The following is a 21,727-nucleotide window of genomic DNA, read 5'->3' on the forward strand; positions in this document are numbered from 1 at the left end:
GCAGGGGCGCGGTACCTGCACCCCCCTTCAGCACCTATTTATAGCTCCTGATTCATCTCCTGTAAGGCGGGATCAGGGATGTTGCCGTGGAAACCCAAACCTGCCGCCGGGAGCTGCAGCAGGGGCCAGTCCTGGTGCGGGCAGGAGCTGCCCTGGTACCCAATCCATGGGGACAGAGGGACCCCATGGGGCTGGGAGTGCCCAGAGACACCACGCTGGGTTGTCCCCTCTGTCAGGAGGGGCTGGCAGAGGTGGCAGGAGTGGCAGGACACCGGTGCCACTGTCCCACAGCCCCCAAGGAAGGTCTCACCCCCTCCCTGCTCTCAGCCAGCCCTGGTGGTGCCAGCCCGAGCCCCCACTCTGTTCTCCCTGCAAGGGCAGGGTAAGGAAGCCAGTTAAATATTGACTGAGCCTCTGCTTGCCGCGGGGCTCCAAAGAGCAATCCCTTAGAGCGTGGAAGAGCGGGGCTGGGGGGCTCGGGGTGCTGCCTGCCCGGGAGACCCCAGGGTGCCAGGGGAGTGAAACAAACCCTTCGGTGCAAACACCCCAGAAGGGGAGAGGGGCAGGGGGAGCATCCAGCCGGGGCAGGGGGCGCTGGAAGGGGATTTGCAGGGAGAGACACTCCAGGGGTGGAGGGCCCTGGGGCATGCGGAAGGTGCCAGCTCCGTGTCCCCTGCTCTGGTGGCAAGCCCTGTCGCCAGCCTGTCCGCCCCGGAGCCGGTCCCCCCGTCCCGGCGCCGAGCACCCCGCCCCAGCCCATGCTTCCCACCCGGTCATTGCCCCCGGGCCGTTGATAAGGTCCCTGGGGGATGCATCTCCACCCCGAAGTGCTCCTGATAACAGCAGCTCTTCCCGCTGCCGGCGCTGCTTCCCGCCCCACACCCCTGGGAACAGCCGCCTGCCTAGGAACAGCAATAAATATTTATTTCCTCAGGGCGGGATGGGCGGAAAAGGGGGGTCACGGCCACACGCCCCTGGCCGGGGGGAGCGAGCCCAGGGGGATGGCCACAATGCTCAGCTGGAAAAGTTCCCTGTCCCCAGGGAAGCGGGATGGTGCCGTGGCTCCCCACCAGACCCCCAGCCCCGTGGGAGCCCCAGGTGACACAGGGGATGTTTTATGGGGGTCTCCACGCGGTGGTTCTCAGCAGGTGAGGGCTCGGTGTCCCCTCAAGCCCCAGGAGCTTCAGGCCATGGGCCATTGCGAGGGCAGCTCCACGTCCCCCATCTCCTCCTGGTAGCGGCGGTTGAAGAGGGCGTTTTGCTCGGGGGAGAAGTGGCTGCGCCAGTCCCCCACCACCCCTGTGGGACAGCGGGGATGGAGTCAGGGATGCTGCACCCGCGCCCCCCGCCCCCCCAGCCCGATTCCCCCGCACCTTTGCGCATGAAGCGGCCCTGGCTGTGGTCCATGATCTCGGCGGGGATGAGGGAGTAGTTGGCCATGGCGTTGTCCCTCATGGCAGAGAAGCTGCAGTGCTGCTCCAGGGCTGCCAGCGTCCCCGGGGCCAGCGGGCACCCCAGGAAGCTGCTGAGGCGCTGAGCTGTGCCACGCAGGTCCTGGGGCAGGAGCAGGGTCAGCACCGGGCACCAGCAGGGACAGGGACAGGGATGGGGACCCAGCAGGACTCACCTGGTGCATCTCCTCGTAGGTGACGTAGAGGATGTCCAGGAGGTGCCGCTGGCCCAGCCAGCCCTTGACGTGGTCAAACCAGGAGCCGTAGTGCACTGGGGGGAGATGGGCGGTGAGGGGGGCCCTGAGCCTGAGTCCCACCCCCACAGACCCCCCCAATCCCCACCTGTCCCCTCGAGGAACTGAGTCAGGAAGGCGTCGAAGGAGCTGGGCTCGGGCAGGAACTTGGCCAGGTGGTGGAAGTGGTAGAAGGAGACAGCGACGTCTTTGGGGTTCCTGGCCACGTAGATCACCTGGGGAGACACACTGTCACCCTCACAGCTCTGGGGATCCTCTCCTCCCTGCTCAGAAAGCCCCCAGTGTTTCCCCAGCTGCGGGAAGCCCCCTGGGTGTGGGATATCCCTGCAGGGACCCCCCAGACCCTGGGGACCCCTCGCACCTTGGCCTTGCTGCGCTGCAGGGCGGGGGCCAGGACGTGGGCGGGCAGGTGGGTGGTGAGGAGCCGCGGGGTCTCGGTGTCCCGCAGAGCCTCCCTGCAGTAGATCTGCTCCAGCCAGGGCGCCCGCTCCCAGTTGGGAATGGTCTTGGCTGGGCGGGCATCTCCGAGGCTGTAGAGCAGCGTCAGGATCTCCTGCATCCAGGTGGTGCCTGCAGAGATAGGTGTGAGGGCAGGGCCACGGAGGGCCGCGGGGCGCGGCACCATGGCACGGCACATCATGGAACGGCACTGCATGGAACGGCACTGCACTGGCACGGGTAGCACGGATTGGCACAGCAAGGCAGGGCTCAGCCCGTCCCGTCCCACCTCAACCCCTCCTGTACCAGCGGCTGGGCTGGCAGTGCCGTGTCCCCCCTCCCTGAGCCCCCAGGGACACCGGGCTAGGGCTGGGGACAGCACGGGGGCTCGAGGGACAGGGTGTCCTGCGTGCCCGTGGGGACCAGGTCCCCGTGTCTCCAAGCCCGGCCACGTCCCATCCCCGCCGGCAGCTCCAGAAGGAGCCCCCGCCTCCAGCCCGGGGTCCCAGCCTTGTCCCGCCGTGTCTCCTCGCTGTCCCCGTGTCCCCTCACCCGATTTGGGGTAGGTGGCGATGAGCACATCGGTGGGGCGGAAGGTGAAGGCGGCGGCGAAGCCGAGGGACTCCTGCGTGTGGAGGTGGCCGGGCAAGGCGATGCCCTCAAAGGTCTCGGTCACCTTCATGCGCTCCATGGCCCGGCCGGGTGGGACGGGCCGGGAGCCGTTTAAATAGCGCAGAAAGAGGAAGCGGCCCCGGCGGGCAGGGGGGCCGGAACGCCCCGGCACATTCCTGCCGGGGAGCCGGGAATCCGGGAATCCGGCCGCGCTGGGGCCAGCGCCGGGAGAGCGCGGCTGGCAGGGGCTGGAGACACCCGGGATGGGGTGCGATGGCATGGGAGGGAATGGGTGGCATGGGATGGGCATCCTCCCTTCCCGGACCCACCGCCGCAGCCGGGAGAAACGTGGGGACTGCGTCACCTCGGGAAGGGGACCGGGAAGCCCCAGGGATACCACCCCACACTGTCCCCACCCCGAGCTCCCCATGAGTGGCACTGGAGGAGGGGGTTCCCACACTAACACACCCCAGGATGAGCTGTCCCGTTGGAGCGGCCATCTCCACGTGGCTGCTTGCCATTCCCAGAAGCTCCACCAAGGCCTCTTGCTGGGAAGGACACCACAGCTGGAGCCAGCAGGGATGCACAGCATCCGCAGGACAGCGGTGCCTCAGTTTCCCCTCGGGACGCTGCAGCGGGACCGGAGTGTGGGGGATCCAAGCACACACGGAGGAGCAGCAGCAGCCCCACACCACGGCCGTGCCACCCCGGCTGCTTCCCCCCGGGCATGAGGCTGCTCCGGCGCCATGGCGGGGGGTGGCTCTGGGGTGGCTGGAGCCCATCCCAGACCCGTCACCGCACGCAAGCCGGAAAGCTTAATTCACAGCCGTCGCGAGCAGGGACTGTCCAAGTGTCCCAGGGCCGGGGTGAGCGGGGCCAGGGGTGCTGGGGGTGCTGGGGATGCTGGGGGTGCCGGTGCTGAACTGGGGGTGCCGATGGATGCCGCTGCTGGGGAGGCTCAGGCGCGGATGGGACTGGCGTTTTCCCAACCGAAAAAAATCTGGGCTTCATTAGACGGGTTGGGAGCGTCACCGCGGCTCGGAGAGGCCCTGTGGCACGGCACAGCCACCAGGGCTGGGCTGGGGGAGGCCGGGTCTGTGCAGCCCTGGCACTGCCAAGCGGGCACAGGGCAGTTGGGGAGAGGTAATGCTGCGCTCCTGGTTATTCATTGACGGCGGGAGGGGACTGAGGAGCGCGGAGCAGCCACCCCAGTGCGTGTGCTCACACCGTGGTGACAGGTTCCCCCTCGTCCTCAGCAGCACCCAGCGGGAGAAGATGCCAGGCAGGAGCGTGTGGGTGCTGCTGCTGGCGCTGGCGCTGGCGCTGCCCAGCACTGGACAGCAGTACCTGGAGGAGGCCGAGCGCATCATGAGCAGCACGCCGGTCATCGATGGGTGAGCAAAGGTCACCCTGCGAGCGCGCCCAGCTGCTCCGTCCCTGTGGGAAAACCCCAGCTGGGAAACCCTCCTGGGACAGCCCGGTGGGGATCCCCAGACCGGGCATTCCAGGGAACAGGGAGCAGCTTACCCAGGGGATGCCCATGCCAGGCAGCCCAGCGCTGTGTGGGGACGGGGGACAGCTTTCCCGGGGATGCCGTGGGACCGTCCGTGCAGCCCAGGGGATCCCCGGAGCCGCAGCCCAGCGGGATTGGGCAGGGTACCGGGAAGTTGGGGTTAGGCTGCGCTAGGGGGAAGTTCCTGCCCAGACCTCACTCATGTCCCCAGTCCCGTCCCCGGTCCCGTCCCCGATCCCTTCCCCGGATTCCCAGCACACTCCGGTCCCCTGCAGCATTCCCTTGTGGATCAGTGCTGTGCCTCTGGGACAGGGAGCAGGGCAGGGGGAGCAGGGGGACGTGGGACTGTGACAGGAGCAGGAAGTGGCACCCAACCCGGACCCTGCCACCTCCCCAGTGGCACTGCTGGGTGTGGGATGTGCATACCAGGACGTCCTTGTGGTGACGTCCCTGTCAGAAGGATGTTGGGCTGGCTCCCCTGGGTGTGAGGGCTGATGAAGGGTTGGAAAGGTTCACGGGAGGATCCTCTGGCATCCCCCATGGCACTGTCCCCCGGGATAGGCCTGTCTCCAGTTCCTGGCTGGAACTGCTTGGGTGGCTTTTGGCTGAGGAGACAGGTGGGGGGACAGATGGACTGAGGAACAGGGGGTGGAGGAATGGATAATAAATGGATGGATGGATGGATGGATGGACGGATGGATGGATGGATGGATGGATGGATGGATGGATGGATGGATGGATGGAATGACAACCAGATGAGGGCACTCAGGGGAATGGGCAGCCTGAGGGCAAGTGGGTAGAGGTCAGGTCTCTCCTCAGTGCCACCCTGTCCCTGCCCAGGCACAACGACCTCCCCTGGCAGCTCCTCAAGAAGTTCAACAACCAGCTGCGGCTGCCAGAAGCCAACCTGACAGTGCTGAACGACACCCACACCAACATCCCCAAACTGCGCCAGGGGCACGTGGGTGCACAGGTGGGAGCAGCAGGGCGGGCATTGGGGTGGGCTGTGGGGTGGGCAGCAGGGAGGGCAGCAGGGAGGGCAGCAGGGTGGACAGTAGGGTGGGCTGTGGGGTGGGCAGGGACAGTGAGAACACCAGGGAGGATGGGGGGCACTGGGGTGGGCAGGGACACACGGGAGAGCACCAGCGTGAGCTGAGGGGCTCTTGGGACAGCACCAGGCAGAGATACTGGGGTGGATATTGAGGTGGGCAGTGGGATGGACAGCAGGGTGGGCAGTGGGGTGGGCAGTGGGGTGGGCAGTGGGACGGACAGCAGGGAGGGCAGCAGGGTGGGCAGTGGGATGGACAGCAGGGTGGGCAGTGGGATGGACAGCAGGGTGGGCAGCGGGGTGGGCAGCAGGGAGGGCAGCAGGGTAGGCAGTGGGATGGACAGCAGGGTGGGCAGCAGGGTGGGCAGTGGGATGGACAGCAGGGTGGACAGCAGGGTGGACAGCAGGGTGGGCAGTGGGGTGGACAGCAGGGTGGACAGCAGGGAGGGCAGCAGGGTGGGCAGTGCCCGTGCTGCCGTGCTGACTGAGTGCCCGTGGCAGTTCTGGTCGGTGTACGTGCCCTGCGAGACGCAGAACAAGGACGCGGTGAAGCGCACGCTGGAGCAGATGGACGTGGTGCAGCGCATGTGTGACCTGTACCCCGAGACCTTCTCCTGCGTCACCGACCCAGACGGTGAGCAGCACCACCAAGGGAGGTGTCACCAAGGCACCACGGGGTGCTGATGGGCTGTGCTCACCCAAGCTGATGTCCCCACCCTCCTGCAGGCATCGAGCGGGCGTTCCAGAGCGGGAAGGTGGCCAGCCTCATGGGGGTGGAGGGCGGCCACTCCATCGACAGCAGCCTGGGCGTCCTGCGCACCCTCTACCGCCTGGGTGCCCGCTACATGACCCTCACCCACAGCTGCAACACCCCCTGGTAGGACCCCCAGGGGGCACAGAGGGTGGCAGGGCTGGCACAGGGAGATGTGGGCAGAGGTATGGTCACTCTGATGCTCTCCCTGCTCTGCAGGGCGGACAACTGGCTGGTGGATACCAATGATGAAAAACCTGTGCACCACGGCCTGTCACCATTTGGGAAGGTAAGGAACAGCATCAGCAATGTCCAGCAGCAGTACTGGAACCCACTGGCCCCATGCTGGGTGCAGTGTTCCATCCGTCCATCCGTCCATCCATCCATCCATCCATCCATCCATCCATCCATCCATCCATCCATCCATCCATCCATCCATCCATCATCCATCCATCTCCATCCATCCATCCATCCATCCATCATCCATCCATCCATCCATCCATCCATCCATCCATCCATCCATCCATCCATCCATCCATCCCTCTGTCCCATCAGCCAAAAGCCACCAAGCAGCTCCAGACATCCCCGTGGGGGACCCCTCCCATGCACCCCTCGGTCCCCTAGCCCCATCCCTGTCCCTGTAGATCGTGGTGCAGGAGATGAACCGCCTGGGCATGATAGTGGACCTGGCCCACGTCTCAGTGGACACGATGAAGGCTGTGCTGAACATCTCCAGAGCCCCCGTCATCTTCAGCCACTCATCTGCCTACGGCATCTGCCCGCACCGCCGCAACGTGCCCGACGATGTGCTGAGGCTGGTGGTGAGTGTGGGGGCATGGTGGGGGCATGGTGGGGGCATGGCAGGGACAGGGCAGGGTCAGGGGGGGCTCTGGGGAGTCAGGGCGCTCAGGGCTGTTCCCCTCCAGAACTCTACGGGCAGCTTGGTGATGGTCAACTTCTACAACAACTATGTGACCTGCAGTAACAAAGCCAACCTGTCCAATGTCGCAGGTGAGGAGGTGCCCAGGTGGGTGGGAGGTAGCAGTGACCCCCCTGCCCTGCTCACCCCTGTCCCCCCCTCCCCACAGACCACCTGGACTATGTGAAGAAGGTAGCTGGTGCTAAGACTGTCGGCTTCGGTGGGGACTACGACGGGGTCACAGGGTAAATAACGGGGGCGATGGTGCAGGATGGGATGGGACAGCGTGTCCCCACCATGGGGACTTCCTGAGGGGTTGGGGCATCCCCCCTGCACCTTGTGAGGGCACCTGGGAGTGGCCCAGCTGTGAGCTGTGAGCTGTGGGGTGGCACAGGCTCCCCACTGGCCTGGAGGACGTCTCCAAGTATCCTGCACTGGTGGCCGAGCTGCTGGCGAGGAACTGGACGGAGGAGGAGGTGAAGGGGGCCCTGGCTGAGAATCTGCTCCGGGTCTTCAGACAAGTGGAGAGGGTGAGTGGGACACAGGGACGTACAGGACAAGGTGACACAAGCGGCACAGGGACACTTGGGGCAGGAGACAAGGGTGGAACATCAGGGCATGTGGCACTCAGGAATTTATGGGACACGGGGAGGCACAGGGACACACGGAGCACCGTGTGTGGGAATGGTGTGGGTGGCACAGGGTGGCAGGGGCTCTGTGTGGATGGGCACTGCCATCCTGTCACAGCCCACCCTGTCCCCACGGCAGGTGAAGACGGACCTGCAGAACACAGCTCCCTACGAGAGCCCCATCGCCTTGGAGGAGCTGGAGGGGTCGTGCAGAACCAACTATGGGTACTCCACGGATGCTGGCACTGCCCAGCGCCCGTCGGCAGCCCTGGCACTGGCGCTGGTGCTGGCCCCGCTCCTCTCCGTGCTCTCCTAGAGCCCGGCTGCCACCCTGGCCCTGGCACCGTGCCCAGGGCTGCCGGGTGGGGCACAACCCTGCGCCCTTCTCTGCCGGACCTGCCGGCAAAATAAAACCATGGCTCGAGCAGTGCCGGCAGCGAGTGTCAATGTGGAAACCCGCGTCAGAGCCTGCTGGCTCCTGGCTGGAGATGCTGGGCCACCCCGGCATGGCAGTGGCCACCCCCGCGTGTCACCGGCCACCTCGGCATGTCACCGGCGGGGCAGAGCAGCAGGGTCCCGGCGGCGCTCGCACCGGGAAGCTGTAACAGCACCGGGAGTGACACATCCCGGCAACACCTGGCCAGGGCACTGCAGCGCTGCCTCCGCAGGATGCTTCCATTAATCATTAGCTAATTAATTGGCTACTTAATTATCTCCTTAGCAATTTCCTCTCGCATTCAGGAACAGCCTGTCGGAGCGGAGGCGGGGGAACAGGCAGGAGAAGGAGAGATGTCTCTTCCTGTGGCATTCGGGGTTTGGCTGAGGCACAGTGCCTGGCTGCCAGCCGGGCACGGGGAAGGGAGTGGGGACGGGGAAGACATCCCAGGGAAAAATGGAAACAGGGAAGGGACGGGAATGGGGAAGGGAAGGCTGCACCCTCATCCCTGCAGCCCCACCCCTGGCAGTGAGGGTGCTGTGGGCAGGTGCTGATGGCAGGATGGGTGCGGTGCCACCTCGGTGCAGTGACAAGCCCAAGGGACCCAGCTTGTCCCCATGAGGGGCTGGGGAATGATCCAGGGAGCTGGGCTCCAGCTGCTCCGAGCTCCTGCCCACTCTGGTTTGGCCACATGAAAGGTTCAGGTCCCTGCAGGGGTGGAAGGGGGCTGTCCTTGCCCTCCAGAATCCCCAGAGTGGGTACCCTGAGCCACTTCCCTGCTCCTGGATGGGCAGGGGCTCTGGGAACAAGGGCAGCCCCTTCTTCCTCCTCAGGCCCAGGGCAGGGGACATGCTGAGACAATGGGGACCACAGACCCAATGGGCATCTACACCCCCAACACACACTGGGGTGTTCAGAGATTGTTTATTTAAACCCACAGAAGGGCACGGACACGGTTTGGGTAAAAGAAGGCAAATAAGACAAACTTTAAAAAAAAAAACCACCAATGCAACCACACAGAGACAGCCCAAGGAGGAGGGACAGGGGCAGGTCTGGAGGCCCCAGTGCCACAGGGACACTGTGCAGGGAGCCAGGAGCCAGGCACAAATCTCCAGGGTCTGCTGCCTCCTCCTCCTCGGTGGTGAGGAAGGCTCTGTGTCACCAGCCACACGCTCCAAGGCCACTGAACTCAGGAAAAATAATCAACGCAGCGGGAAGTGTTTGTGCCGGGGAGGTGGCCCCCGTGACATCTCCCAGAGGTGAAAGTTCCTCCTGGGAGACCCAAAGGAAACGGCGCTTCCTTCCTGGAGAGCTTCCAGCAATCCAGCAGCTCCGCGGTGCCGGGGATCACGCGGGAGGGGCGCAAACAGTCCCAGCCCCAGGGGAAGGTGACAAGGGACAGGGATGAACAGCAGGAGGGGACACAAAGAACAGCCCCCACCCCCAGCCCGGTGCCAGCAGTGAGGGGACAGAGGATATCCAGGGGACGAGGCACAGGGATCGAGACAGAGCTGCTCCCAGGAGGGTTTTGCATTCCCTGCCACACCCACCCAGTAGGGGGACATTTGGGGACGTGTCTGCAGCCACCACAGCTGCTGCAATCCAGTGCTGGACATGGGTCCTCACTGGTCCATACTGGCAGTTAGGACCGGGATAACAATTTCCAGCTGGCAGTGCCTGGGGAATGAGAGGATTGACACACACAGGGCTGGGCAGGGGGCGTGTTCCAAAGGGCACTTCGTGGTACGGGGCTGGGGGTGTCGGGCAACAGGACACGAGCAGCAAAGGGCACAGGGACAGTGACAGCGAGGGAGGGGACACCCCGGTGTCACCACCCCTTCCTGCAAGGCACCGACCTCCCCAGATCCACAGCCAGGCACAGGGCCCTTCCCACAGCTCTGCCAGAGACTGGGAACCCCACGGGTTCTCCTGCTCCTCCCAAACAGCCCCTGAGGAACTCAGCCCACAGCTCAGCTCTGGGCAGGGACAGGGAACAACAGAGTAGTTGGGGAGCAGCATCCCAAGACCAGGAAAATCTCCATAGTGTTCCATCAGCAGCGGGATGTGGGGCTCTGCCAGGCAGCAGCAGCAGCACCCTCAAACTAAACCCCCCCACAATCCAGCACAGTGTTCCTCGGCCACAGGAGTGGCCACATTCCCACCGGGATCGCTGCCTGCTCAGGGAAGGGCTGTCACCCCCCTGAGAAGAGTCCCGAGGCAGGGGGGGCTGGGGATGTGCTGGGGGCTGCAGGAGGGGGTCCCGGCTCCTCCGCCGCGGCCGCTCCAGCGGTGCCGTGCACAGGAGAGCTCAGTTCCGCAGGGCAGCCAGCCTGGAGGGCAGAGCAGCACAGGGGAGCAGGTCAGGGCAGCAGCAACAGCCTCAGCTCGGGAGCAGCTGCAGCCAGCGTGTCCAGGGGACTCCTCTGAGCCCTCCCAGGAAGGGACAACTCTTCCCATCCTGGGAAGCACTGGAAGTATGCAGGAATTGGGAGAGAACCAACCTCCGGGACAGCTGGTCCTCCTGGGAGCGGACAGAGCTCTCCCCCACGGCCGAGGCTCCCTCGGGCAGCTGGCTGAGCTGGTCCATGATCTCCAGCCCGTTCTCCTCGGCGATCTGGACGATCAGGCTGTCCACCTGCTCCTGCGGCGTGCTCAGCGTGGTGGCCGAGCTCATGGAGTCCTCCATGACCTGGGACAGACACAGTCCTGTCACCCTGCCTGCCCAGAGACCCAGCAGGGATCCCCCTGGCATCTCCTGGCACTCACCGACGTGTGAACATCCAAATTCTGCACTTGCTGCTCGAATTTATCCATCACTGCCGACACCTTCTGCAGGTCCATGGAGCTCAGGGCCTTGTCCAGAGCCTTGGTCACCTGTGCCATGTTTTTCGTCACCTGCAAGAGGAGAATCCTTCAGGAGCTCTGAGGATTACACACAAATCCAAGCACTGTCCTGACACACCCCAGGTAGGATGAACCTGTCTGAAAGGTCTGAGACCAACAACACTGGTGGTGTCACTTCGGGGGATGGGGGAGCCCATGGTGGTTGGAGGCAGTGAGAGGGGAAGCTCCACGTGGGGATGGAGCTCCCAAATCCCTGCTGGAGGCTCTTACCCCTTTCATGGTGACAGCTGTCTGCACCTTGGAGGCCACAGCATCCACTCGGGACGCCATGCGCAGCCAGTTGAGCCCCTCGTTCTTCTTGCGGATGGCATTCTCGGCATAAACCCGGGCACACTCCACATTCTTCTGCTGCAGGGCCTGCCACACGGAGAGCCCGTGCTCAGAGAACCCCCAGGCATTCAGACCAGCCCACACAGGGCTGGGAATGCCCCACAGCAGGAGAAAAACGTCCCTTGTGTCGCTGGGTGTGCCAGGAGCGGAGGGTGGGGAGGGGATCGGGTCCTCTCCTGCTCCCACACGGTGGGAAGAGCAAATTCCAGCTGCCCCACAGTGCTGAGCCCCGGCAGAATGAGCCCCACACACCTTTTTGACTTTGGCTTGCTCAGCCTTGGAGTCCTTCTCAGCTTTCTTGGAGAGTTTCTCCAGCTGCTTCGCTGTGAACTGTGGAGAGGAGCGGGACAGCAGGGGGATCCAGCAGGGCAGGACCGGGGACAGAGTCATGGGATGGTTTGGGCTGGAAGGGACCTCACAGCCCATCTCATCCCACCCCCTGCCCTGGGCAGGGACACCTTATATTATCCCCAGGTGGCTCCAAGCCCCATCCAACCCTGTCTTGGACACTTCCAGGGATCCAGGAGCAGCCACAGCCTCACTGGGCACCTGTGCCAGGCCCTCACCACCCTCCCAGGAAGAAATTCCTTTCCAATAACTCATCTAACCCTGCCCTTTAGCACTGGGAAACTGTTCCCCTTAGAGCCACCGTACCAGTGCCCACCCGTCCCACCCCAGCCACCTCTCAGTGGCCATGGCTGCCCGACCCTCCGCCCGCGGCACCTCCGGTCACCCCCGCGGGCCGGGGCCTCCTCCTGTCACGGTCCCGCCGCAGAAGCCCCGATGAGGCCGAACCAGCGGGCGGAACCGGCCCCGGGGCGCTCTCGGGACCGGCGATACCGGACGGAAAGGAGGCGGAGAGGCCTCTGCTGTTCTCACCTTCAACTGGAAGAGCGTGTCTGGAAAGGAAGGGGAGCACAGTCTCAGCGACAACACCGGGACCGGGATCGGGTACCGGGGACCCCGCCCACACGCCCCGACCACCAGTCCCGGCTCCGACCCTCATCCCCAGCCCCACCCCTCCAGACTCGCCCCAGCCCCATCGGGAGGCGCCGGTACCGCCCAACCCCCCGGTACCGTCCATCCTGCCCGCCGCCGCTTCCGGGTGCCGCCGCCGCTTCCGGGATGCGCGCGCTGAGTCTCGCGAGAGCGACGCCGCGGGTGGGCGGGGGGAGGTCACGTGGGCAGCAGAAACGCTTTGGGCGTCGCACGTGAGGGGGCGGGGCCTGGAGAGGCGGTGCCGGATGGAGGCGGGGCTATGCTGGGACGGGGTCGCTATTGGTCCCTCTCTAGCAACGGTTGCCAGAGGCTTAACGCGTGTGGGCGGGGCCCGAGGGTGGGCGGGGCCTGCGGCAGGACCGTACCGCGCGTGCGCAGGGCGGGACTCGCCTGTGCGGACATGGCCGCGGCTGAGGCGGGAGCGGCCCCGGCGGGACCGGCACCGGCCGAACCAGAGCTGGAGCCCCTGCGGCTGCGGCGACTGCGGGGCGACGGCTTCTTCGAGATTCCGGCAGCCGACCGGGTGAGTGCAGCGGTCCCTGGGGGTGTGAGAGGGTTTGGGGCCGGCGGGGGGGCCCCTCTGAGGAGCCCTCGAGGCGGCGCCGCCTGGACGCGGCTCTCTGCTTTCAGCTGGGCCGGTGCCGCAGCGTGAAGGAGTTTGAGAAGCTGAATCGGATCGGAGAGGGCACGTACGGCATCGTGTGTGAGTGCGGCTGGGGGCGGTTCTGCGGGAAGGGAGCTCGGAGTTAATTCCGTTCCACTCCCTGCCGTGGGTAGCGACATTTCCCTGGGATCGCTTTGTTCCATCCAGCCTGGCCTTGGACACTAACAGACGTGGGGCAGCTATAGCTTCTCTGGGAACCTGTGCTGGGGCCTCCCCACCTTCACAGGGAAGGGATTCCTTATGGATGTCCCATCTAACCCTGCCCTTTGCCAGTGGAAAACCTTTCCCCCGTGTAGAATCCCAGCACGGTTTGGGTTGAAGCTCACCCTGTTTCCCCCTCCTGTGGCAGAGTTGGGGGGCCGAGTGAGGCTGGCACTAACCTGGGTATGTGACCTGGTGCCAACGTGTGTTGCCCCCAGACCGTGCCCGGGACACGCTGACCGACGAGACAGTGGCACTGAAGAAGGTGCGGATGGACAACGAGAAAGATGGTAATGGAGGAGTGGGGGAACAGGGGCTGCTCTGGCTCCAGGCCTGGCTCTGGCTCTGGCTCCAGGCCATTCCTGCAGCACGGCTTTTCCTCCCTCCCCAGGAATGCCCATCAGCAGCCTGCGGGAGATCACGCTGCTCCTGGAGCTCCAGCACCCCAACATTGTGGAACTGAAGGAGGTGGTTGTGGGAAACCATCTGGAGAGGTGAGTCCCCTCTCTGTCTTCCCTCTGCCTTCCAAAACTTCTTGGAGCCCTGAGCCACCTCAGCAGACAAACCTGTCCTGAGGGATGCTCTGACCTTACTTTGTCTCCAACAGCATTTTCCTGGTGATGGGATACTGCGAGCAGGACTTGGCCAGTCTCCTGGAGAACATGCAAACCCCCTTCTCAGAGGCTCAGGTACAGGTTGGGGCAGGATTTGGGTCCAGCACCCCTTAGAGGATGCTGCCATTTCTGCCAAAACATGTGGGCACAGCTGCTGTCCTCTGTCCCCAGGTGAAGTGCATCATCCTGCAGGTGCTCAAGGGCCTGCAGTACCTCCATGAGAACTACATCATCCACAGGTAGGAGTGGCAGGATGGCGCTGGGGGGACAAAGGGGACACCTCCCATGTCCGGGGAGCACCATCAGGAGCAGCTCAGGGTGGAGCTTCGGTGCCCATCAGTGTGGGAGCACCGGCAGGGCAGGGAGGCCATGGGATTGGATTTTCCTTATGGTTTCTCACCTCCAGCTGCTCCATTTCCCACAGGGACCTGAAGGTTTCCAACCTGCTGATGACTGACAAAGGCTGTGTGAAGATAGGTGAGTCCTAGCACCTGCACCTGGCTGTGGCTGCTCTGTGCCATGACACAGCTCACCCTGGGCTCCCTCCTGACTCTGCCTCTGCTGCAGCTGATTTCGGCCTGGCACGCACCTACGGGATGCCCCCTAAACCCATGACCCCCAAAGTGGTGACTCTGTGGTAAGTGTCTGGTGCCAGGGTGGGTTCTCCCAGTGGGACGAGCTCATGCCAGCTTTGCCACTGAGTGTCCCCTGTGCAGGTACCGCGCACCGGAGCTGCTGCTGGGGATGACGACCCAGACCACCAGCATCGACATGTGGTAAGGGGGTGCTGAGGTTGGATGGGGCTGGGGGACAGGCTGCAAACTGCAGGGGGATCACTGGAGAGGCTCCTGTGCTCCGCAGGGCTGCTGGCTGCATCCTGGCCGAGCTGCTGGCACACAAACCGCTGCTGCCAGGCACCTCTGAGATCCACCAGATCGACCTCATCGTGCAGCTCCTGGGGACACCCAATGAGAACATCTGGCCGGTGAGCTCCCTGCTCCTTTTCCCTGTCCTTTCTCCCTGGCTGTTCCCCTGGCCCCTCCTCACACTCTGTTTCCCCCAGGGGTTCTCCAAGCTGCCACTGGCCACCCAGTACACCCTGCGCAAGCAGCCCTACAACAACCTGAAGCACAGGTTTCCCTGGCTCTCGGAGGCTGGGCTGCGACTGCTCAACTTTCTCTTCATGTATGACCCCAAGAAAAGGTAAGAGCCAGGCAGGATGTGGGGTGAGTAGGGCAGGGAATCTGTCATACACACTGTCCCCCAGGCTGGGGAGTCCCTGCCACTTGCCTTTGTCCCCGCAGGGCTACAGCCAAGGACTGCCTGGAGAGTTCCTACTTCAAGGAGAAGCCCTTGCGTGAGTACTCCCCATCCTGGGGCAGGGCAGGATTGGGGAGGCTTTGGGCCCTGCTGATGCCCCTCTGTGCCCCACAGCCTGTGAGCCAGAGCTGATGCCCACCTTCCCACACCACCGAAACAAGCGGGTGGCCAGCACGGCAGTGGAGAGCCAGGCCAAGCGCAGCAAGCCCTGAGCTGTCCCATGGGAACAGGTGTGACGTGTCCTGGCTGAGGAGGATTCCCTCAGCCAACAGTCCCAGTGCCATGGATCCAGCCGTTCCCAGGACGGCTCCTGAATCCATCTTGGAGGCTGGGCAGGCTCCAGTCTGGGGCTGGGTGAGTGCAGCACCAGGGCCAGGAGAGAGGAGAGATGGGGCCCGGGGCTGCCCAGGCTTGGCAGGGTCAGTGCTGTCCCCACTGGCTTGTGCTGTGTGGGAGAACCCCAACTCTGCCATCAATAAAAGCATCTGGCAGTGGCAACATTGGGAAGGAGTGACCTCATTCTTTGGTGCCAGCAGGACCAGGAGCAGCTGTGGCTCTGCTCTCCTTCCTCTGTGTCACCCTGGGGACAAGGATACCTTCATGACACCCCATGTTCTGCCGCTCTTGAAGTGGATCCCAGCCCCTACTCTCAGGGAGGCAGGAGCTGCTCCTGCAGGGTGAGGTATCACTGCAGCCCCTGCCCTGGATCAAACATCTTGGTCCCCCTCACCAGGACAGAACACCCCATGCTGAGGCAGCTACTTTACTGATGCACTGAATAATTTACAGCAGCAGTGCCTGGGCACCGCTGTCTCAGGGGTGACAAGTCTGGGTCCTTGTGCCAAGCAGGGCCATGCCCATCCCTTCCTGCAGGCAGCAGCAGCCGTGTCAGGAGCGGGGCGCAGAGCCCTCGGCCAGCAGCATGTCCAGCTCCGTGCGCTGCAGCCAGAGCCGCTGCTGCCGCTCCCCGCGCAGCTCCTGGCCGCGGTGCCGGCTGCGGCAGGCGCGTCCCACGGCACAGCCGCCGGCGTGCAGCTGCCGGCAGGTGCTGCAGCAGTACGAGGGCAGCATGCCCCGGCGCAGGCACGAGTGCAGCTGGTAGCAGGGCAGCTCTGGCTTGTCCTGGGGGGAAGCCTGGGTCTCCCCCTGCAGCTGGAGGTTTCTGCTGGTCCCCACCAGCTCCTGCTCCGGGAAGAGGTGAGAGGTGTCCGGATCAGCACTGCCCAAAGGCCCTGGCCCAAGAATGGAATCAGAGCGTCCCCAGCCCCTCGTGGGCACATCCTGAGGGTCCCTCCACAGCGCTGGGGGGGCTGTGTCCTTGCCCCCTGTGTCCTCAGGGCTGTCTGGTGTCTCCCGGTAGAGATCCACGCTGTCACCACAGTCGGCAGCCACCCTGCGCTGCATCCCCAGGTCCTGCAGCATCTCCAGGCAGCCCTTGGCACCCCCGGCCCGATGCCGCGCCTCCAGCAGCTCCTTGGCGCGGGGCCGCCGCAGCTGCGGCACCAGATCCGCCAGGATCTCACACTCCAGGCGGCAGGCGAGGAAGCCGACGGCAGCAGCGATCAGGGCAGGCCCCGGGGGCAGCCGGGCCACAGCCAGGCGGTGCCGGTCCTGCTGCTCGTAGCCCAGTCGGCCCAAACTCCGCACCAGGTCGGCTTCGGGGAGCGCTGGCCGCAGCAGGTGCACGTAGGCGCCAGAGAAGGTCTGCAAGGAAAGCAAGGAGCGTGGCTGGAGGGGTCTGGGTACCCCCACAACATCCCCTTACCACCTCAGGGCCTCACCTGGATGGTGCCGAACTCCCGGCGCCACGGGAAGAGGTAGAGGTTGACAGCCGCCAGCTCCAGCAGCTGGAAGGCGCCGGCCAGGCCCTGCAGAGCCCGCCCGGGGTCGGGGTGGTCCCGCAACCCCCGGGCCAGCAGTGCCAGGGCGTCCTCCTGCAGCGTCCCCAGCAGCGCCGGTTCGTGCTGCAGCCGCTGCCGCAGCCGCTCCGCCACGGCAGGGCTGGGGCAGGTCCCGGCGGGGCCGAGCTCCCGCTCCAGGGAGCGCCGGTACTCCTGGTGCAATTCCTGCCGGAACTCCTGCCCGTAGTCCTGCCGGTGCTCCTGCCGCAGCGCCGAGCCTGCACACATCCTGCGGGTACAGCACCGTGAGACCCCGCCCCGGTGCCCCGGGACCCGCAGACCCTCCCAAACCCGTGAGCATCCCCCGCCAAAGCCTCACCTCCGGAACTCCGGCCCCCGAGGCCTCTCCGGCCCCTCCCCGGTCCCAGTCCCCCCGCTGTCACTCCTCGGCCCCGGTCCCCCCTGTTTCGCCCCCCTCTCCGAGGTCACCCGGTGTTCCCATCCGCCCCTGGTTCCGCCCCGGTCCCGGTTCCCCACCTGCCGGTCCCGCGCTCCCTTCCCGCTCCCCTTGCGCGCGCACCGGGCCGGAACGCGCGTGCCGCGCGTGGCTCCGCCCCCGGGGCGGGGCTGGGCCCGCGCCACAGCGCCCCCCGCCGGGCGGGAGGACCCGGCCGTCAGCACCTGCGCGGGCTGTGGGGGTCCCGGCCGCCCCCTCCTCACTGCAGCGACTCCACGTAGGACAGGGCGCTCTGCAGGGACGTCAGGCAGTACCCCTCCTCCCCGATCAGGTACCTGTCACACCACACTGTCACCAACGCGACACCACCGCGGGCACCACGCTAGCACCGCTCCATCATGGCTGGGACATTGTCACAGGACACTGTCACATCCATCACCTCCCGCCCTGACAGCGCTGTCCTGACGGTGTCCTGAGCCCAACACCCTGGCACGTACCCCTCATGGATGAATTCCTCCAGGGCGGCGCACTCGGAGAGCAGCTGGGGCAGCCCCGTCTGCAGCACCACGTAGGACAGGATGGGCAGCAGGTCGTCTGCCCCGCTGTGACAACAGGGGCCATCAGCCATGGTGGCCACAGGGATTGTGCCCCAACAGCGTACCAGCCACAGGAGCCCTCAGCCTCACACTCCTCACCCATGGCCGAGGGCTGTTGTTCCTGTACTCACATGGCGGCCGTGGCGATGCTCCGGGCGTCCCGGGTGCCGCAGTACTCCTCAGCACACTCGCAGATGCCACGCAGGGCTCGCACTGCGGCACAGGGCGGGCCTCAGGGTCACTGCCACCCCTGGGTCCCCACCCCGTGTCCCCACCGCTGCTCACCGATGCACTCCAGCTTCCTGCGGGGACAGGTCTCCAGCGGGATGAGGCGCAGGTCCTGCACGGCCGAGGCGTACGCGGGGCGCCCGGGCCCGGGCGGGAAGAGGCGCGAGGCCAGCCCCATGTCGGCGGGGCTGGCGTGCCGGTGCCGCTCCATGCTGCGCGCCAGGGCCGCCTCGCGGGGCTGCTGCACGGTCCTGTGGGAATGAGGGTGATGAGGGGGTGCCAGGAAGGGGGCAGTGGGTCTCGGACCCTCCAAAGAGGGTCGTGGTACCTGTAGAGGGCCAGGAGCGGGGCCCAGAGTGGGGGGAAGAAAGCCTCCTCCAGGCAGGCCAGACACTGGTCCTTGCCGGCGGCGGTGCCGAGCCCCTCGAAGGCCAGCAGAGTCAGAGCCAGCAGCCTGTCTGGGAATGACACGTCACACAGCACGGTGAGTCCCCCTGTCCTACCCACACTGGGACCCCTCATCCTGCCCACCCTGTGCCCCAAGTCAAAACGGGGCACAGGAGAGCGCCCCGATTGCCCCCTCCTCCCTCAGCCGTCCCTCACCGATGGCGTTGTGGATGTCCCTCACGACGCCTTTCAGCAGCTCCGGCAGTGCCATGTCCTGCCCGGAGCTGGCCGGGGCCTCTGTGGGGGCCCAGCCCTCGGGGGATGCCAGGAACCGCTCCAGGTCCTCGAAGGAGCTTTCCCGGGGGGTCTCGGGGGGCTCAGCAGGCCCTGGGCTGTCAGCGAGGGGGGTGCTGGACTGGCTGTGCCGCAGCGCGGCCGGGCCGTGCTCGGGCACCGAGAACATGCAGTGCAGGCTGCGGGATGCTCGGAGCCGGCGGCCCCCCGGCTCGGCGGGCAGCGAGGAGCCCCCCGAGTCCAGCGAGAGGAAGGACAGAGCCGAGGGGGAGGCGGGGGAGGCGTCGGCGGGGCAGTGGCTGACGGCGGGGTAGAGCCGGGCGTACACCGCGCACTGCAGCCGCCGCAGCAGCTGCATGATGGGGTGCTCGGGGCAGCTGTGGGCAGAGAGATGGGATGGGATGGGTGGGGGGCACCAGAGCAGCCCCAGACCTCTTGCTCTGGCAGGGCCATGCCCACCCCAGCAGTACCTCAGGAGGCAGGAGAAGAGCCCTGACACCACTGAGAGATCCGCTGGGCTCCGCTTCAGCTGCGCCTTCCACTGCCTTGGCCAGTCCTGGGGAGTGAACGGGGCTGGTCATGGGGATGGTGCAGTACCCTGCCCCATGGCACAGCCTGCCACCCCATGGCACAGCCTGCAGCCCCACGGCACAGCCTGCAGCCCCACGGCACAGCCTGCAGCCCTGTCAGCAGCCCCTGGCACACACTCACATGGTCCTGCTCATACTCAAGAATGGCAGCATAGAGTGCTCGCTGCTCCTGCTCCTCAGGGGTCAGTGCCACGCTGCTGGAGAACCTCCTGGGGACACCCCGGGTCAGTGAGGGCACTGCTGAGTGTCCCCACAGCCCGGGGTCCCTGCGGTGACATCCCCACTCACCGGTTGGCCGCCTCCTGCAGCCGCAGCCGCCGCTCTTCCATCTTGCGCTGCAGCTGGGCCAGGCACAGTTAAGGGTCCAGAGCCAGCACCATGCTCACCCAGTGCCCTTCGCCCTCCTCCGTCCCCCAAAGGGACCCCAAAGGCCTTGTGGGTTCTCCCCAGGACAGGGAGAGGCTCTTGGAGCAATCCCACTGGGAAGGATACAGTCTCCTCTCGGGCCTTGGCGATCACCAGGTTCTCCATCATCTGCCGCTGCAGGGACAGTGTCTGTGGAGCAGGAGGAGAGTTGGGACCATCCCCACCACACCAGTGGGGAGCGGGGGTCCCCAGGGATCCTCTCCCTGCCTGGCTGCCGGTTCCATCCGGCTCCCAGCTCCTCCCCAGCTCCCCACTTGCCAGGGATGTCTTTTGCACGGCCTGGCTTGGGTTCAGCCGTGCCACCCGCGCCTCATACGCTGCCTTCAGCTTCTGGTTCTGCAGGGAGGCCTCCTCCAGCGGGGTCAGCTCCCTGTAGGAACAGCCTCAGCACTCGCCACAGGGCACAGGACACGTGCCAGAACCACATCCTGCTCCTTGTTCCCCCCAGAGAGGCATGGGGCCACCGCCAGTCCCTGTGTTGCAATTCTTGCCTCACCCCGTGTCCCAAACCCCTCGTGTTCGAACCCCCCGTGTCATACCCGCTGTGTTTGAGTCTCCCATGTCCCAGCCCCTGTATCCATGTCCACATCAGCCCCCCATGCTCCACCAGTCTGTCTCAGCCCCTTGTCCCAGCTCCCACATCCAAGCCCCCCGTACTTCCGTGCGCTCTGTGCCTCAGCGATCTGGAGCTTCTGGAAGATCTCCGGGGGCAGGAATGGCGAGAGCTTCCCCCCTTCGTCCGAGCAGACCCGGCGGTGCCTGGGGAGGGGTGCAGGGCCCCCACTCCGCTCCTGTGCAGCCGGTTTCACCTGGGCTTTCCCTGGGGAGGGGGCCAGGACAGGTCGGCTGTGCCTCACTGCCAGCCTGGCTCTGTCACCCAGCTCCCCAAAACGAGACCCCCACCCCTCACTCACCCAGCGCCGCTGCGATGGATTTGACCCTCTCCAGGCACTGCTCTGCCAGCTTCAGCAGTTTGGGGGTGTCGGGGGTGACCCCCTCGCTGTTCTCTGTGGGGAGGGCGTGTTGGGGTCACTGCAGGACTTCCACCGACCGCCTCGGTTCACAGCGGGGAAACAAGGGGTCGGTCCTGCCTCACCTGTCCCTGCCGCCTCCTCCTGCAGGGCCTGGGCGATCAGGGTGATGCTCTTCAGGTACTCCAGGTAGGCATCCTGCCAAAGCGGGGGCTGAGCAGGGACCCCCGCGGGTGCGGGGAGCTCGGGAACCCCCCCGGCCCCGGGGGATCGCAGCTCCGGGTCCGAACGGGAGGCGGGGGGAGCCCGGGAATGCGGAGGAAGCCCAGGGGAGCTGAGTCAGAGCGGGGATGCAGCCCCGGGATGCGGATGAGTCCCGGGATGCAGGATGAGACCGGGGATGCTGCCCCACGGCTGGGGGGGAGGCCGGGGGACGAAACCGGGGATGCGGGGAGAGCGCAGGGATACAGGAGGAGACCGGGGATGTGGGGAGAGCCCAGATAAAAAGCATGATGCCAGTGATGCAGCCCCGGGGATGGAGATTGAGCCCAGGGATGCAGGGCGAGCCCCGGCGGTGCCCTCCCGTGGATGCGGCTGAGCCCGGGGGTCCCTCCCCGGCCGTCCCCGCGCTCACCCTGGTCCTCCCGGCGCTGTCCATGCCCAGGGCGCCGCTCGCCGCCCTCATGGCTCCCTGCAGCCCGCGGCCCCCCCGGCCCGGCGCGGGCCCCTCGGCGCCCCCCGGCGCGGCCATGGCCGCGGGGCCGCCCGGAACGGCGCGCTGGGGGCCGCGGGCCCGGCCGGAGCGCGGCGGGACGGACCGGGCGCGGCGGGTCCCCCCGGCCGGCGGGGGCGCT

The 21,727-nt window shown here is 65.8% G+C and overlaps 6 protein-coding genes across 8 annotated transcripts; 2 read left to right on the top strand and 4 right to left on the bottom strand.

Annotated features, from left to right (window-relative positions):
* Positions 1-903: 903 nt before the first annotated feature.
* On the bottom strand, positions 904-3,008 carry LOC117001655 (sulfotransferase 2B1-like). Its single transcript, XM_033070121.1, is given in 7 exon segments — positions 904-1,299; positions 1,374-1,554; positions 1,628-1,722; positions 1,794-1,920; positions 2,067-2,275; positions 2,696-2,909; positions 2,912-3,008. Coding segments are annotated over 7 exon segments (960 nt in total). The 5' UTR covers positions 2,930-3,008; the 3' UTR covers positions 904-1,183.
* Positions 3,009-3,427: 419 nt separating this feature from the next.
* LOC117001646 (dipeptidase 1-like) lies at positions 3,428-7,954 on the top strand. The gene is made up of 11 exons (XM_033070102.1): positions 3,428-3,621; positions 4,015-4,149; positions 5,109-5,241; positions 5,818-5,950; positions 6,043-6,193; positions 6,287-6,356; positions 6,712-6,888; positions 6,994-7,078; positions 7,156-7,231; positions 7,381-7,516; positions 7,755-7,954. The coding sequence occupies exons 2-11, from the start codon at positions 4,031-4,033 to the stop codon at positions 7,929-7,931; spliced, it is 1,257 nt and encodes a 418-aa protein (XP_032925993.1). The 5' UTR covers positions 3,428-3,621; positions 4,015-4,030; the 3' UTR covers positions 7,932-7,954.
* A 978-nt stretch (positions 7,955-8,932) lies between these two features.
* Positions 8,933-12,437, bottom strand: LOC117001664 (charged multivesicular body protein 1a). The gene is made up of 7 exons (XM_033070129.2): positions 12,363-12,437; positions 12,165-12,184; positions 11,538-11,615; positions 11,166-11,312; positions 10,818-10,946; positions 10,553-10,740; positions 8,933-10,381 (listed from the first exon to the last, which is right to left on the bottom strand). The coding sequence occupies exons 1-7, from the start codon at positions 12,367-12,369 to the stop codon at positions 10,360-10,362; spliced, it is 591 nt and encodes a 196-aa protein (XP_032926020.1). The 5' UTR covers positions 12,370-12,437; the 3' UTR covers positions 8,933-10,359.
* Positions 12,438-12,677: 240 nt separating this feature from the next.
* LOC117001649 (cyclin-dependent kinase 10) lies at positions 12,678-15,581 on the top strand. Of its 3 annotated transcripts, XM_033070108.1 has the most exons (13): positions 12,678-12,807; positions 12,915-12,987; positions 13,368-13,439; positions 13,541-13,643; positions 13,757-13,838; positions 13,935-14,002; positions 14,188-14,240; positions 14,331-14,400; positions 14,480-14,539; positions 14,625-14,748; positions 14,827-14,966; positions 15,068-15,120; positions 15,198-15,581. In XM_033070108.1, exons 1-13 carry the CDS (start codon positions 12,685-12,687, stop codon positions 15,293-15,295), a joined length of 1,119 nt encoding a protein of 372 aa, XP_032925999.1. In that variant the 5' UTR covers positions 12,678-12,684; the 3' UTR covers positions 15,296-15,581. The 3 variants fall into 3 exon arrangements, with proteins under 3 accessions (XP_032925999.1, XP_032925998.1, XP_032926000.1); XM_033070107.1 differs by having other exon boundaries at positions 14,625-14,966; XM_033070109.1 differs by lacking the exon at positions 12,915-12,987 and having other exon boundaries at positions 12,727-12,807.
* Positions 15,582-15,971: 390 nt separating this feature from the next.
* LOC117001559 (spermatogenesis-associated protein 2-like protein) lies at positions 15,972-17,212 on the bottom strand. The gene is made up of 2 exons (XM_033069982.1): positions 16,865-17,212; positions 15,972-16,787 (listed from the first exon to the last, which is right to left on the bottom strand). The coding sequence occupies exons 1-2, from the start codon at positions 17,210-17,212 to the stop codon at positions 15,972-15,974; spliced, it is 1,164 nt and encodes a 387-aa protein (XP_032925873.1).
* On the bottom strand, positions 17,126-21,584 carry LOC117001632 (VPS9 domain-containing protein 1-like). Its single transcript, XM_033070074.1, has 16 exons — positions 21,508-21,584; positions 20,999-21,071; positions 20,817-20,909; positions 20,560-20,722; positions 20,161-20,272; positions 19,969-20,031; positions 19,765-19,817; positions 19,598-19,685; positions 19,357-19,442; positions 18,809-19,263; positions 18,534-18,663; positions 18,263-18,456; positions 18,109-18,190; positions 17,879-17,983; positions 17,606-17,716; positions 17,126-17,213 (listed from the first exon to the last, which is right to left on the bottom strand). The coding sequence occupies exons 1-15, from the start codon at positions 21,556-21,558 to the stop codon at positions 17,641-17,643; spliced, it is 1,824 nt and encodes a 607-aa protein (XP_032925965.1). The 5' UTR covers positions 21,559-21,584; the 3' UTR covers positions 17,126-17,213; positions 17,606-17,640.
* Positions 21,585-21,727: the final 143 nt, after the last annotated feature.

The sequence above is a fragment of the Catharus ustulatus genome, chromosome 11 (assembly GCF_009819885.2).
Source record: "Catharus ustulatus isolate bCatUst1 chromosome 11, bCatUst1.pri.v2, whole genome shotgun sequence".
Lineage (NCBI taxonomy): Eukaryota > Metazoa > Chordata > Aves > Passeriformes > Turdidae > Catharus > Catharus ustulatus.

What these genes read in the sequence shown, in the direction of transcription:
- LOC117001664 (XM_033070129.2), bottom strand. An exon ending in AGCAAGCCAAAGTCAAAAAG is followed by an intron (nt 11,313 to 11,537) that starts GTGTGTGGGGCT and finishes TCCGTGTGGCAG; the next exon opens with GCCCTGCAGCAGAAGAATGT. An exon ending in ATTTGGATGTTCACACGTCG is followed by an intron (nt 10,741 to 10,817) that starts GTGAGTGCCAGG and finishes TGTCTGTCCCAG; the next exon opens with GTCATGGAGGACTCCATGAG.
- LOC117001649 (XM_033070107.1), top strand. Translation starts at nt 12,685, where the DNA reads ATGGCCGCGGCTGAGGCGGGAGCGGCCCCGGCGGGACCGGCACCGGCC. An exon ending in GAGAACTACATCATCCACAG is followed by an intron (nt 14,003 to 14,187) that starts GTAGGAGTGGCA and finishes CATTTCCCACAG; the next exon opens with GGACCTGAAGGTTTCCAACC. An exon ending in CTTCAAGGAGAAGCCCTTGC is followed by an intron (nt 15,121 to 15,197) that starts GTGAGTACTCCC and finishes TGTGCCCCACAG; the next exon opens with CCTGTGAGCCAGAGCTGATG.
- LOC117001559 (XM_033069982.1), bottom strand. Translation starts at nt 17,212, where the DNA reads ATGTGTGCAGGCTCGGCGCTGCGGCAGGAGCACCGGCAGGACTACGGG. An exon ending in GGGAGTTCGGCACCATCCAG is followed by an intron (nt 16,788 to 16,864) that starts GTGAGGCCCTGA and finishes CTTTCCTTGCAG; the next exon opens with ACCTTCTCTGGCGCCTACGT.
- LOC117001646 (XM_033070102.1), top strand. Translation starts at nt 4,031, where the DNA reads ATGCCAGGCAGGAGCGTGTGGGTGCTGCTGCTGGCGCTGGCGCTGGCG. An exon ending in CACAGCTGCAACACCCCCTG is followed by an intron (nt 6,194 to 6,286) that starts GTAGGACCCCCA and finishes CCTGCTCTGCAG; the next exon opens with GGCGGACAACTGGCTGGTGG. An exon ending in CAACCTGTCCAATGTCGCAG is followed by an intron (nt 7,079 to 7,155) that starts GTGAGGAGGTGC and finishes CCCTCCCCACAG; the next exon opens with ACCACCTGGACTATGTGAAG.
- LOC117001632 (XM_033070074.1), bottom strand. Translation starts at nt 21,558, where the DNA reads ATGAGGGCGGCGAGCGGCGCCCTGGGCATGGACAGCGCCGGGAGGACC. An exon ending in CCGTGCAAAAGACATCCCTG is followed by an intron (nt 20,032 to 20,160) that starts GCAAGTGGGGAG and finishes CCTGCTCCACAG; the next exon opens with ACACTGTCCCTGCAGCGGCA. An exon ending in GAGGAATTCATCCATGAGGG is followed by an intron (nt 17,717 to 17,878) that starts GTACGTGCCAGG and finishes GTGGTGTGACAG; the next exon opens with GTACCTGATCGGGGAGGAGG.